The 15,690-nt window shown below is 42.8% G+C and overlaps 1 protein-coding gene across 7 annotated transcripts in view; it reads left to right on the forward strand.

The window, feature by feature from the left end:
- MST1R (macrophage stimulating 1 receptor) overlaps positions 1-15,690 on the forward strand; it is a 199,925-nt gene that overhangs the window by 65,594 nt on the left and 118,641 nt on the right. For all 7 annotated transcript variants that reach the window (XM_029599650.1, XM_029599653.1, XM_029599654.1 and 4 more), the window contains one exon: positions 6,763-6,927. In XM_029599650.1, coding sequence (XP_029455510.1) covers positions 6,763-6,927 — 165 coding nt within the window. The remainder of the gene's footprint in view (positions 1-6,762; positions 6,928-15,690) is intronic.

Here is a 15,690-nt window from a genome sequence, read left to right on the forward strand (position 1 = left end):
ACCTCCTCTGCATGGATGAACAGACTGCACCCCCTCTCCCTGCTCCCCCACCTTCCAAGTGTGCGGTGTCCTTATATCAAAGACAGTCCATTGCCATTTTCACCTCAGGCAAGCCCAAAACCCTGGAACAAATTGCTCAGTGCACATTATATGGTGGTTTCAATAATGCCAAAGTTTAAGCTCAGAAACTTAGGGTGTCTTCAACCAGTTCATCCGTTTACATAGACTTGCACTGTAAACACACAGTCGTCAGCAAAAACTGAAATATCCTTACGAGCACAACAGACTCTCTTTAGCATGGGGAATTAATTCCTGGCAATCCGGAACAGTTCGTCGAAAAAGAGAGCAGACACTTACTCAGTTCTTTTCAGCCGAGATAAATGAGACTTCCAAATGTAGGCTGAGATAGTATTCAGCAGTAGAGATGTGCTTTGGGTAAACATTTTGTCTGGCTTTGTTTCGGAGACCCCCCGCAAGAATTTAATTTTTTCCCACGTTTCGGGGATTTTTTTTTTCGGGGGGGGCCCTTGATTTTCGGGTTAGCGGGCACTAGTGCTCACTAACCTGGCAGAGTTAGCGCGCGGTAACTCAAAAATGAATTTTTTACGAAATTTCGGAAAAAATTTCATCGTTCTTCAGTTCTCCCGAACCATTCTGAATTAGGTAATTTCATTGACCTTGCCTAATTCAGGAAAAACGATTGCACATCCCTGTTCAGCAGCACAGTGAGAGCGGTCAGTTTATCTGGCTAAATTGTTACAGCTATTCAGCAGAGAGTTCCCAATTAGGTGTGCTGCTGAATATAGGAAAACAGGTAGCTTTAGGACTGCTCTCTGGTGCAACCAGACTTAGCCAGATAAGTTTTCTCGCTTATTCTGAATACAGCCATAGGCGCCGGTTAGGCCTTAAGAGGTAGCCCTGCAATCGCTGGAGGAGCTGCCCTGAAAAAGAGGAAGAGCACTGCAGCCCTGCTGGAATCGCCGATGGGACCTTAGGAGGAGCATTGCAATCGCTGGCAGAGCTGCCCTGAAAAGGAGGAAAAGCACCGTGGCCCGGCCTTAAGAGGAGGAGTGCTGTGGCCATGCTGGTGCAGTCTAACTATAAGAAGAGCAGTGCTGTGGACCCGCCCGAATCGCCACTGGGACCTTAGGAAGACGAATGCTGCAACCCCACCAGAAACATCAGAGAGGCCTTAGAAGGAGAGGCGCTGTGGCACCACAGGCAACTCTAGCGGGGCCTTAGAAGGAGCAGAGCATTCTGCTCTGCAATAAGAACACCAGGCCAGAACTGGAAACTGAGTTGACCCCAAGAAGTCATCCTGTTGGCTGCAGGGACTGAAGAAGGAGATAGCAGCTGCAATTTCAAGAGGGGGGGGGGGGGAAGTTGAGAGAATGAGCATGTTTGTGCATAAGTGAGAGAGCATGTGAAAGGGAACATGTGTGTGTGTGTGAGAGAGAGCATGCATGTGTGTGTGAGGAGAAAGTTTGTGTACAACAAACCCCCTTCTTCTCTGCCTACTAATCCATGACAATCTCAGGGCATCTGGAAATCAAAAGTTCCCAGGTATGGAAAGTGGGGATTTTTATAAAATCCTTATTAGTTTTAATTATTAGATGTTATTTGACATGTCTGTTTCGAAATATTTTATTGGTATTCGGAAAATGTTATAAGTTTTTAATTATTGGATGATATTCTGTTTGTTAGCTGTTTTGAATTATTTATTTATTAAATTTCTAGACCGATATTAGGGGGTCATCATATCTGTTTACATCAAACAAAAACAACATATGGAAAGAGTTACATTTAAACAGGGAGGTGGGGAGGGATTGATAGGAACTGTGAGAACGTAGATTGAAAGTACATAGGAATCAGGCTACTCTGAAACAAGTGAATTGTTTTGCATTATCTGAATTGTTTTGAATTATTTTTATTGGTGTACTAGTATTACTAGTATTGATAAAATTAATATTTCTTCATTTGATTGTTTTATGAGGAATAGTAATACTACTATTGTTCCATTGTTGCACTGCATACAGAATTTGGCTTGTTGTAAATTCCAGGTCAGTTTTTGCCTGTTCATTTCTGTTTATATTTTATGGTCTTTTTATTCTGCTTTTGAAGGGCTATTTATGTTCTGCATGTGTGACTGAAGTGAGGTATTCAACTAGAGTGCAGTTTCTGTGTAGGGATTTCTAGCAGCTTGGCTTATTCTGTTTTCCTAATTGGAGGTGTATTTGTGTTTTAGGGCCTTGTATAATATTGTCAATGTTGCCTTTTCATAGGTAGGGTTGTTGCTGTTTGAATGCTGGCAGTTAAACTTTCTATATCAGAATGGTACTATTGTATTTTAATTCTGCTTTCTCCTGGCTTTGTAAGGACCAAGCCTATGCCCATGGTGTTTTACAGTAGGCCTAATGCGATATGGGTTCCAAGTGTCTGTGTTGCTTTTTTGCAGGGTTTTCTGGTTGGCACCACAGCATTGTATGTGATATTTTACCTCAGAAATCTATACTTTCAATATCCTTTTTCACATAAAATCTGTTATTACAAATGTATAACTTTTAATAGTGAGTAGGGAGGATGTGACAAGGCTGTAAGGTTTGCCTAGGACACCTAATACTTATGCACCGACCTTTGGCATTGCTGTGCAAACATTTTAATAGTCTCCCTACTTTGGTGCCATGTGTTCTGTAATGGGTGAGGGTGAAACTTTTCATTTGGCCGTAAGTGCCAAATTGCCTAGCTAAGGCTCTGATTCTGAATACCTGAGTTAGCCGGATAAGTTATCCAGCTATCTTAACTCTATCCCAGAATGCTTCCAACTTATCCAGATAACTTTTATGTGACTAAACAAATGGATAAGTCAGAGGCATTCAGAGCAGCTGGAAATTTAAAACCCATAGTTTGACTAAGTCCTGAACTTAGTCGGACAGACCATCTGAACATTGACCTTCTGTTTCCTTTGGTAGTATCGCCCTAATTCCTTCCAGCGGCCTTCCCAAAAGAAGCTGGGTCTTAAGCCTAAAGGTAGAGGGGGGGGCGGGGAGTGTTGCCTGCACTGGGTTCTATACCAATGAGGAAAAATAAAAACAGGAAGAGGCAGAGGAGCCAGCTCAGATGAAAAGGCATGCACTCACTACATGTCTCACCCTTTATACCCTTAGAGATCACTGAATGAGGTTTAAAGGCACAAACACATTAAGAGTGAATTTTAAAAGCATTGCTTATGCTTAAAGGTCCATATACATGAGTATCTGGGCCACCTATAAGCAATGTGTATTTTAAAAGCTGCAAATTGCATGCGTATATGTGTGCGCTCCAGCGTAAAAAAAAAAAGGCCGGAGTTGGCGCCAGGACATGGCCAACAGTTACGCACATAACTCCGTATTTTAAAACTGGCCGCCACAGGGCAGGGTGGCCTGTTAGCTGCATGTGTTTACTTCCGCTCCTGATGAGGTATAAGTCTTCATAAATCTCTATTAAGGCTTAGTTCAACTGGTTGAGGAGTGTGGGTCAGCTGGGGGAGAATGCAGGATGAAGAACTAGAGGGGTCCGAATGACCTAGAGATGAACTGGGCAAACTGGTGGACTAATGGGTAAAACTGGGAATGGCTTTGACGTGAACAGGTTTTAAAATTCACTTCCCTGCACGCATTAAAGGCGACAAATCCGTAAGATACGCGCTTTACGTTTGCTCAAGTGACCGCTTAAAATTAGCAGCACACATACCTGCAGTTGGCGTATTTTAAATCATATGCATGTATGTTTACTCGCTCGTTCGTATGCGCATGTATGGATGCTCTCGTGCATGTTTTAAAGTTGCCATCTAAAGGTGGAATATAAATAGATAAGTAAAAGAAATACATATACCATCTACCACTGAAGCAAATACTGTCCATTGTTCCCTGTAGGGGGAAAGGTTTAGGTAGAGGTTGAAATACAAATAGAAGACAGCACTTGGGAGCAGTGTTACACAGGTGTCCTTCAAGCAACTCGGTGAAAAAGTGTTTTGTGTTTTTCACATTCCTTTTCAGTTTCTGGAAAATGATACCTTCTGGTACTTTACTTAAACCTGCTAAACATTTGAATGTTTGTGTCATATTTCCTCCTTCCAGTCTCTCTTGTAGAGATTCTGGGGTGCGCATGTTATCAAACCCATTGGCCGTGCGCACATGTGCACCGGATTTTATAATCCGCGCCTGCAAGGGGAGTGAATTTATGCAAAGTCTCCCAGTGAATTTATGCAAAGTTCCCTCCCAGTCCGCTCCAGTTAAGGAGCGGACTGGGAGGGAACTTCCCTAACCTCCTTCTTAACCTTCCTTCCCATCCTGCAAAGCTAACCAACCTGGCCTGAATTTTTTTTTTATTACTTGTTTCTTCTCGAGAGCAGAAGTAATTTACGCGTGCCGGCCAGCTGCCGGCGCGCGCTTCCCCAGGTCCGCAGCCAATGGCCCCTGGCCCGCCCCCTTTTACGAGGTTCGGCACTTGTGTGCGTACCGGGGTTTACGCGCATGGACGGGGCCCCCTTTGAAAATTTGCACTGCGCACGCAAGGCCCGGCCACACGCATACACCCCGGGAGTTACGGGCACAGGCCTTTTAAAATCCGCCCGTATATATCTTTAGCTTCCTCAGTCTCTCTGTGTATGGCTCAGAGTGCAGTCCATTTCCTCTTGTAGTTGTGGTCTTTTTAACACTGCATACGGTTCTCAGGATGGTGTCTCACCAGAGACCTGGAGAGAGGTAATATTACTTCCCTCTTTCTTATCTCTCTCTCTCTCTCTCTCTCTCTCTCTCTCTCTCTGTATCCAAGTATGCTGTTAGTTTTCCCAAATGTTTCGTCACACTGCCTGGCTATTCTGAGAACAGTGGTGATGGTGACACTGCCCCCCCCCCCCCCCAATTGTGTCTTTCTAATTTGGCTGCTAATCCTTCCGATCCAAAAAGGTATTTGACTCTTGAATTTCTGTATCACAAATACACGATTTAAACTTTTTCTTTTGTTTTTTTTTTTTTAATTAAAGTGTAGCTTCAGTACCATTTGACTGTTTTGTTTTTTTTTTCCAGAATATTTGAAAGTCATCTTTCATCTTATTTATCCCCTCTGACATGTCTGTTTTGTTGCAAATGTTTATAAGTAACATTGGGGAAAAGGTGTCTGTCAGTATGAAGACATTGAAGAGGACTGGACCTGAATCTGATTCTCGTGGTACCCCCGATGGTTGCTTTTCCTTTCCAGAGTGGACCCCATGAGACTACCACTCATATTAATCTATGATTTGTAAATACAGTCTATAATTTGCCATACACAACAGATAACGTAATTTGATTTGGTTCAAGTACAATGCATCTGATCCTGGGATATTGAACGCTAACAGTTCCACTGTTTCAGTATGTAAATGCCTTATATAATCTGCAAGTTATTTATGTAAACTTTTTATTTTTTTTTCTAATTATACCGAATCTGATGGCTGCGTTAATGATCGCCATTGTAAAATTTATAGTTTTATATCAGTTTATTCTGTTTAATACAAAAAGAAATGCACTTTGTGTCCTGTTGCCCAACCAACTTCTCAGCCAGTCTAGATTTTTTTTCTCCCACCTCTGACTGTTGCTGGTTATTTATTTATTTATTTATGGATTTTATATACCGATCTTCTTACATTATATGTAAATCAAATCTGTTTACAGAGAACAGTTGAATAAGCTTGCTTGTGGGCAATTACATATAACAAAGAACTTTTTTTGAGTAACATATTGTATAACTTTTTTGAATAACATTTAAACATAAGAGCAAAATATACATGGCTAAAATGTATATTTAAAATATAATTTAAAATATAATGTAAAATGTAATGCGTGAAATGAAAGGGGGGGGGGGTCTTTGAGGGATATTTTTGCAAAGTAATCTCAAAATATACCTGGCTCGATTACTGAAAGCACATTTAGCATTAGATAGCCAGATAAGGTGGACTAAATATAGAGCTATATTCAGTGGCTGCCACCTAAGCGGATAAGTCATTTATCTGGCTAAGTAGATAACTGGATAGTCAATGTGTAGGGAATGGGCGGATTGGGGCGGAGCTACTTATCGGTTATCTTAACCTGATAAGTGACTATATTCAGGCTTATCCGGTTAAGTTATTGCAACTTTTCAAACTTAAATGTGATGTGACATCGCTAGTACATGGGAGGACGGTTGTCAATGTTATCCATATGAGTGGGCCATTTTTTCCCTCTTTCCATGTTTCTCAACGGCATTGAGAGAGGAAGTATTAGGTCAGGGGGAGGGGGGAAGTATATGTGTAAATTGTATCTTCAAACCTATGCCCACATTTTTCCAGCAGATTCCACCCACATAGTAAGCAGGTGCACATGACCAACTGGAGTTTATGGCTTTCTCCTGTTAGCTGGCTTGAAAATTAGAACAACATGCCATCATGAAACCAAATAATATTGATCCAGAGGTCTGCTGCTGCTGCCTTCTGCAGTGCATGCGACCTCAGTTTATATTGCTGGGATAGAACCAAGTTCAGATTCTTCTTTTCTGGGGCTTCCACTCATCTGGTCCTGTTCGAGGTCTTTTGGTAGGAGCACCACACTGAAACACTTTCTAGTTAACTGGGTGTTTGCACAGAATCTGCTTGCTTGAAACCGTGTGCTGGATTGTGTGGGGTACACTTGGCCAGTTGGCCACATGTCAAAAGCACAGCACAGCACTGCTCTGTTACCCATAGACTGCTTGCCCCTCTGTCCCCTGCAGTGAGACTGAAGATGAGATTCTTTGCACCTCACCTGGGTACAGCTTGCTGAGCAGCGCCTCTGTCACACTGTGGATCGATGGAGCGGAATTCCCTTCCCCAGAGCCCTTCCAATATCGAGCAAATCCCACCATCCTCAGCATCACCCCCCAATGCAGCACTGCTGAGTGAGTATTAATACTAATTTTGTATGTCATAACGCAAATGCAAGAGCTCAGCACAGCCGAATATTAGTACTAATGCCATGACTTGACATCCCTGAGTATTAATACCAATGTAGTACCTATAATGAGATTAATGCTATATCTTAGCACTATTAAGTATTAATACTAACACTGTATCTCATAATTCTAATGCCACACCTCATTATGGCTGCAAAGGTACAAATATTAATACTCAGACTGTCTCAGGACTGCTGAGGGTATATAAATATTACCACTATTGATATATCTTAGCACTTAATACTGAATCTAATGCTATACCTCAGCACCTCTGAATATAAATACTAATGCATCAGCACTGTTAGTATTAATAATATTTATTTACTTTATATACTGCATTTTCAGTTAAATAAAAAAAAAAGCAAATCTATTTACAACTAAAATGTTTACCTCAACACCACTGTGTGTATACTAACATTAATTCTAACACTAATGATGTCTCAATACTGACTATTAATAACAATATCAATGTTGTACCTGAGCGCTGCTGACTATTAATAACGTATGTTGTAATACGAATGTTGTTTATCAGTACCATTAACTTGGAATACTAATGCTGTATCTCAACATCACTCGGCATTAATACCAGTATTAGTGCTGTATCTTAAAATACTAAGACTGATGCAGTATATCAGCACTGCAGAATTCAAATTGATAATCTGAGCCATTTCAAGGGTTTGTTTTTTTTGTGACTGGGAAAAGTCTGTCTGGCACACTGCTCCTTCAGCTTACTGGTTCAAAAATAAAATGTAGGTACATCAAACAGGGTAATCTTTTTTGTATCATCCATCCTCCCATCATCCTGTCTTTTTTTTTTTATCCTCACCCCTCTCTCCTCTCCCCAATAGCTTTTTCCATCTATCTTTCTTACCAAGGGTTTAGGGCAGTATCGGGCACATTTTCCTTCTCCTTTTCTTGTGTGAGTCAGGCTATGCTGCCTGCTTCCTCTACTTCCTTAGTAGGCCAGCCAACTGGTTATTTCTCTTCTTCCTTCCTCTTTGGTTTCAGTGGCCGTGCTACCTATTGCAATTTCTCAGATCCTTCCCCTCATTTTGATTTTTCCCTCCTACCACCTCTTTGCACTGTTATCCCTTGCCTTCCTTTAAGTGCACACACTGTCTTCCCTCATCCCTATCCCATCTTCTCCTTTGCTCTTTACACTCCTGATTAAAAATGGAGCTGTACTGGCTTACTGGGCACGGACAGTGCTTTTCTGTGAAAACCAATAGGTCATGTCAGGCAGTAAAAAGAGCTAGTAATGTACAAAGGAAGTGCTTAGCTGCTTACTGGGTTATTTTTCTTTTGTCTTGGCAGTTTTCTCCTCCTGTTTTTTTTTTTTTTTTTTGTTTTTGTTTTGGTTTTTCTTAGGCTTCCAATTCAGTTGGAACATCCCTCTGAGGCTATGCAGCCATGAGCCTTCATTGGCAGTGTCTCGGGGTTTTCTTCCCATTGTATAGCTCTCCTAGCTAAGCGATTGCAGTAATAGTCTTTGGTCCAAGGGCATTAGACTATGGCACTTTCTGGAATGTAGTCCACATGCATCCTGAGTCTGGCCACCAGGTGTTTGCCTTTGTGCAAAGGCAGAGACTTGCTCACCCAGGGGCTAGGAGCGATATCTCTGCAGCATTCCCAGGAAGCTGAAGCTGGGCTTAGGAATCAAACCCAGGTCCCCTGCATGGCAGTGCACAACATTGCTGCTGAGCCACCAGGCTAGCCCAAGAGAAGTACTTCATGCCCACTTCTGTGACCATCCCCATTGTTCTGCTAGCAAGATGCCAGTTATGTTTTTAAATGGACCACTGGGGATCAAAGTGGAACCTGTGTGGGTTGTCTTTTTTATTTTTTTTGTGTTTGCTAGGAATGGTGCACTGCCCTTGCTTTGGCTCTGATAACACTGCTTGTGATATTTATATTAATGTTTTGTCTTGGCACTATGGAGTATTAATACTAATGATGTATCTCAATGTCACTAAGTATTCATAACACTGCTGTATCTTAGCACAAGTAACTGAGTATACTTCCTGATACTCATATTAGTTGTGCTGTGCTTGAATAGTTTCCTATAATTTCTTAGTTTGCTGTCTTTTCTTTATCTCTCATACTGCCATCCTGACTCTTCTCAAAAAGGAGACCCAGTGCGGTTTACATCATAAATAAAACAATATATCAAAATATCATAATATAACAAACTAGAGAACCTGAAGAACTGTATTACCCAGCTAAAAAATAACACTCCCAATCAGTGCAATAAATTCTCAACCAGGTCAACACTAGCACAATCCCTTCTGTTCAACCCCACACCTGGTATAATCTCTTGTAAAACTCCCCAGCACATCCAATAGTTCTAGTTGCTTCCAAAGGAATTCCTAAAGGGGTGACCCTCCACTTGTGGCGAGTCTCAAGTAATAATTTACCTGTCATGACACTGAGTTTCTCTCCCTTCTTACCTCCTACTTCCCTACTAAAGAACTCTGATCCCTCCAATGGCTCTTCTTGCTGCCCCCCTCTCGGTCTCTACCAAATTGTCCTGCACAAGATGAGCATTCATCTGCTTTGCACATAAAATCTGGAACAAGATTCTGCTATTCCTTCTCCTTGAGCCATCCTACCTCACTTTCACCATCCAGGCCTTCTCCTAGATTGATCTTTAGAGAAGAAGAAACATCCATTCCCTGTATGTACCCGGATCAGTCCAGACTCCTGGGTTCTTTCCACTCACCAGCAGGTGGAGGCAGAAAAAGTTCCAAATGACTCCGCCCCTTCTGTGAGGTGCACCTACAGTACGTCGTTATTTTTCTGCCTCCAGCAGATGGTGGAGGTGCAAAACCATCGTCAGGATCCTGGGGAGTGGGAACTTTCTGAGCAGGCGTTTCATCTCGGATGTGAAAAGTGGTCCACGCCGAACATGGACCTGATGGCAACGTTCCAGAACTCCAAGGCTCCACGCTTCTTCAGCCGACGTCGAGAGCCAGGGGCAGAAGGAGTTGATGCCTTGGTTCTTCCCTGGCCAATGAACATGCTGCTTTGTGTTTCCTCCTTGGCCTCTCATCGGCAAAATTCTTCGACGCATAGAATCTCATCCCTCTGAGGTGATTGTGGTAGCTCTGGAATGGCCGAGACGTCCTTGGTTTGCAGACCTTGTCAACCTCATAGTGGATGGTCTGCTTTGCTTTTGGAACCTTCTGAATCTTCTCTGCCAAGGTCCCATTTGTTTGGAAGAGGTAGAGCGCTTCTCTCTAGCGGCATGGCTTTTGAAAGGTGGTGCTTGAAAGATAAGAGTTATTCTGATGCGGTGGTCACTACTCTTCTCAGGTCAAGAAAATCCTCTACTTCCCTGGCTTATGTCAGGGTTTGGGGAGTTTTCGAATCCTGGTGTGAGGAGAATCAGGTGGTTCCTACTCGGGCTTTGATTCCTGACATTTTGTCTTTTTTGCAGGCTGGTCTGGCTAAGGGCTTATCTTGCAGCTCTCTCAGGGTACAGGTGGCAGCTCTAGGTTGCTTCCATGGAAAGATAAAAGGAGTTACCCTGGCATCCCATTCTGATGTGGCTCATTTTCTTCAGGGGGCAAAACACTTGCGTCGTCCTTTCAAAAAATCCTTGCCCTTCGTGGAGTTTAAATTTGATTCTTAAAGCTCTTTGTGCTGCGCCCTTTGAGCCTCTAAAGAGGGCTGCTCTTAAAGACCTTACCTTAAAGGTGATTTTTCTGGTGGCTATTTCTTCGGCCCGTAGGATTTCTGAGCTTCAGGCTTTATCTTGTAGAGAACCATTTTTAAGAATTACAGATTCTGGAGTTTCTTTGAGGATTGTTCCATCCTTTCTTCCAAAGGTGTTTTTTTCTTTTCTTTTCACTTGAATCAGTCGATTGATCTGCCATCTTTTCTTGATTCACAGCCTTCGGATCCTCAGTCTAGAGATTTGAGAAAGCTTAGATGTGCGGCGCTCTCTATTGCATTATCTCGAGGTCACTAATAGTTTCCGTATATCGGACCATCTTTTTGTGCTCTGGAGCAGTCCCAAGAGAGGGCACAAAGCACTATAGCCTGATGGCTAAAAGAAGCTATTGGTTCAGCACACTTACTTCATGGTCGGTTGCTTCCGTCTGGTCTTCGTGCTCACTCTACTCTGTCTCAAGCAACTTCCTGGGTGGAGTGTCAGCAAGTATCTCCGCATGAGATTTGTAGGACGGCGACTTGGAAGTCTTTACATACTTTTGCTAGACATTATCGCCTGGTTGTTCAGGCTCCAGGATCTGGGGGTTACGGTGATCAGAGCAGGACTGTCAGGGTCCCACCCTAGGTAAAGGAGCTCTGGTACATTCCAGGAGTCTGGACTGATCGGGGTACGTACAGGGAAAGGAAAATTGGTTCTTACCTGCTAATTTTTGTTTCTGTAGTACCACGGATCAGTCCAGAGTCCCGCCCATTTCAGTTTGGAGATAGAGAGTCTGCTCGTTCTTGTTATTTACTTTTCAGATAAGTATTTTCACATATGTTTGTTATATGTTGTTAGGTGCTCTGCTGCCATTTGGGTCAATGAGTCTGGTTCTTATGGAATGTTCTCCCAGTTTATAGCAGTTAGCTACTTAGTTGGGTTTTTTAGTTCTTCTGCTTTGTTACATTTAAATACTGACGTGTACTGTAGGTGGACCTCACGGAAGTGGGGGAATCAGTTGGAAATTTTTCTGCCTCCATCTGCTGGTGAGTGGACAGAACCGAGGAGTCTGAACTGATCTGTGGTACTACAGGAACGAAAATTATCAGGTAAGAACCAATTTTCCTTAATATATCGGGCTTGGTAGTGTGTCAGTCAGTGCTTGCGCATGTTCCCAGCCCGCAGATAGATGGTGCAGGTGGCTCCCTGGCCACCTTGGAGGCTCAAACACATAGTACAGCGGCCATGTCACAACAGCAGCTACAAGAGGTACTCCTGGGGGAATTCAACGCTACTGCGGAATGCAGATTTTGCGCAGAATTCCTCCTTCCCGCAGATTTCCTCCCTTGTCGGAAGACTATTCAAAACCGGAAGGACAGCGGCCATCACGGGACAGGCAGTAAATAGCAGAGGAGACCCTGGCATACCGCGAATGGAGCGCATCCTGCGGCACACGCTCCGATTGCGGTGAAGATGAAGGCCCAGCGTGCTGTTCGCGGCGAAAAGGGAAGGCCCCCATGTGCCGTGATTGGCACACCCGGGCTTTCATCTTCACTGCGAACTGAACGTGTGCCATGGGACGCGCTCCGTTCGTGGCATGCCAGGGTCTCCACTGCTATTTACTGCTGAAGGCAAAAATGGAAGGCCCCCGGCGCGCCGGGCCTTCATCTTTGCCGCAAATGGTGCAGGTCCCGCAGTATGCCGGTGAAAGAGAATGTGTCGGGAGGGGAGGGTGAGAGAGAGCAGGAGGGTGTGAGAGAGTATGGGGGGGATGCCAGTGAGAGAGGGGGTGACAGAGAGCATGGTTGGTAAGAGAGATGGGGAGGGTGTGAGAGGTAAGAGAGGGTGGGTGGGGGGATGCTTAAGTGTGGGTTTCAGAGAGAGGGGAGTCTATATGAGGGGAGGGGGATGCCGGTGAGAGAGAATGTGTGTGTGAGAGAGGAGAGGGGGTGTGGGGGAGTGCGATACACGGTTTGGTAAATAAACTTTGACAGCCCTGGCTTTAGCAAATGTGCCTCCACGTCCCTTGTCCTGGGTGAAAACAATTTAGTTTTTCCTTTTCAGCTAACTCTTCCTTACAAGAGCATATGTGCCAAGAAAAAGGCTCGCCGCCAAGGCGTAGAGCGGGTACAGTTGCTAGTCCACTATAACTGGACAAAACTGGACATTTGATTCAATGATGAACATAAGAAATAGCCATGCTCGGTCAGGCCAAGGGTCCATCAAGCCAGGCATCTTGTTTCCAATAGAGGCCAAACCAGGCCACAAGAACCTGGCAAGCACCCAAACACTAAGATCATCCCATGCTGCTAATGCCAGTAATAGCAGAGACCATTCCCTAAGTCAACTTGATTAATAGCAGTTAATGGACTTCTCCTCCATGAACTTATCCAAACCTTTTTTTAAACCCAGCTACACCAAGTGCACTAACCACATCCTCTGGCAACAAAGTCCAGAGCTTGTGTGTTGAGTGAAAAATAATTTTCTCTGATTAGTCTTAAATGTTCTACTTGCTAACTTCATGGAGTGCCCCCTAGTCCTTTTATTATCTGAAAGTGTAAATAACAGATTCACATCTACTTATTCAAGACCTCTCATGATTTTAAAGACCTCTATCATATACCCCCTCAGCTGTCGCTTCTCCAAGCTGAACAGCCCTCACCTCTTCAGCCTTTCCTTATAGGGGAGCTGTTCCATCCCCTTTAAAATTTTGGTCGCTCTTCTCTTTACCTTCTCCATCGCAACTATATCTTTTTTTGAGATGCAGCGACCAGAATTGTACACAGTATTCAAGGTGTGGCCTCATCATGGAGCGATATAGAGGCATTATGACATTTTCCGTTCTATTAACCATTCCCTTCCTAATAATTCCTAACATTCTGTTTGCTTTTTTGACTGCTGCAGCACACTGAACCGATGTTTTCAAAGTATTATCCACTATGATGCCTAGATCTTTTTCCTGGGTGGTAGTTCCTAATATGGAATCTTAACATTGTGTAACTACAGCAAGGGTTATTTTTCCCTATATGCAACACTTTGCATCTGTCCATATTAAATTTCATCTGCCGGTTCGATGCCCAATCTTCCAGTCTCGCAAGGTCCTCCTGCAATATATCACAATCCGCTTGTGATTTAACTCCTCCAAATAATTTTGTTGTATTCCTTTCCAGATCATTTATAAATATATTGAAAAGCACCGGTCCAAGTGCACTCCACTGTTTACCCTTTTCCACTGAGAAAATTGACCATTTAATCCTACACTCTCCTTTTTTTTTTTTTTAACCAGTTTGTAATCCACGAAAGGACATTGCCTCCTATCCCATGACTTTTTAGTTTTCTTAGAAGCCTCTTATGAGGGACTTTGTCAAATGCCTTCTGAACATCCAAATACACTACATCTACCGGTTAATCTTGATCCACGTGTTTATTAACCCCTTAAAAAAAAAAATGAAGCAGATTTGTGAGGCAAGGCTTCCCTTCGGTACATCCATGTTGACTGTGTTCCATTAAACCAGTGGTCCCCAAACCTGTCCTAGAGGGCCACCAGCCAGTCGGGTTTTTGGGATATCCTCAATGAATATGCATGAGAGAAAATTTGCATGCACTGCCTCCATAACATGCAAATTTTCTCTCAAGCATATTCATTGTGGATATCCCAAAAACCCGACTGGCTGGTGGCCCTCCACGACAGGTTTGGGGGCCACTGCATTAAACCTTGTCTTTCTATATGCTCTGTGATTTTGATCTTTAGAATAGTTTCCACTATTTTTCCCGGCACTGAAGTCAGGCTCACTGGTTTATAGTTTCCCGGATCACCCCTGGAGCCCTTTTTAAATATTGGGGTTACATTGGCCACCCTCCAGTCTTCAGGTACAATGGATGATTTTAATGATAGGTTACAAATTTTAACTAATAGACCAGAAATTTCATTTTATATTTTCTTCAGAACCCTAGGATGCATACCATCCGGTCCAGGTGATTTGCTACTCTTTAGTTTGTCAATGTGGCCTACTACATCTTCCAGGTTCACAGTGATTTGGTTCATTTAATCTGACTCATCACCCTTGAAAACCATCTCCGGAACTGGTATCTCCCCAACATCGTCATTAGTAAACACAAAAGCAAAGAATTAATTTAGTCTTTCTGCAATGGCCTTATCTTCCATAAGAGCCCCTTTATCTCCTCAGTCATCTAACAGTCCAACTGCCTCCCTCACAGGTTTCTTGCTTCGGATATATTTTTAAGTTTTTTTTTTTTTTCAGTTTTTGCCTCTACGGCCAACTTCATTTCAAATTCTTTCTTCGCCTGTCTTATCAATGTTTTACACTTAACTTGACAATGCTCATGTTTTTTCCTATTTTCTTCAGATGGCTCATTCTTCCAATTTTTGAAGGATTTTTTTTTGTTAAAATAGCATCTTTCACATCACCTTTTAACCATGACGGTATTCGTTTTGCCTTCCTTCCATCTTTTTTAATGCGTGGAATACATCTGGACTGTGCATCTAGGATTATATTTTTAAACAATGTCCATGCCTGTTGAACACACTAAAAGATACAGCTGCAAATGTTTAGTTTTTTTCTAACTATTTTCTTCATTTTAACAAAGTTCCCCTTTTGAAAATTTAGTGTTAAAGCTGTAGATTTACTTATTGTCCCCCTTCCAGTTATTAGTTCAAATTTGATCATGTCATGATCACTATTGCCAAGTAGCCCCACCACTGTAACCTCTCTCACCAAATCCTGCATTCCACTAAGAATTAAGTTTAAAATAGCTCCTTCTCTTGTTGGTTTCTGGACCAATTGCTCTACGAAGCAGTCGTTTATTACATCCAGGAACTTTGTCTCTAGCATGTCCTGATGTTACATTTACCCAGTCAATATTGGGGTAATTGAAATCTAATCCAAAAAAAAGAGGGAAACCAAAAATTCACTGCGTTCAATAATGGTAAAGCCTAATTGAAGGTGTCAGCAAGCCAGACATTTGTCTACAAAGAAACCAACCGTTTTTTTCCTATCATTCACCTTCATTGATCTAATTTTTAGAAAAACAAAAAC

This window comes from Rhinatrema bivittatum, chromosome 4, assembly GCF_901001135.1.
Source record: "Rhinatrema bivittatum chromosome 4, aRhiBiv1.1, whole genome shotgun sequence".
NCBI classification, from domain to species: Eukaryota; Metazoa; Chordata; class Amphibia; order Gymnophiona; family Rhinatrematidae; genus Rhinatrema; species Rhinatrema bivittatum.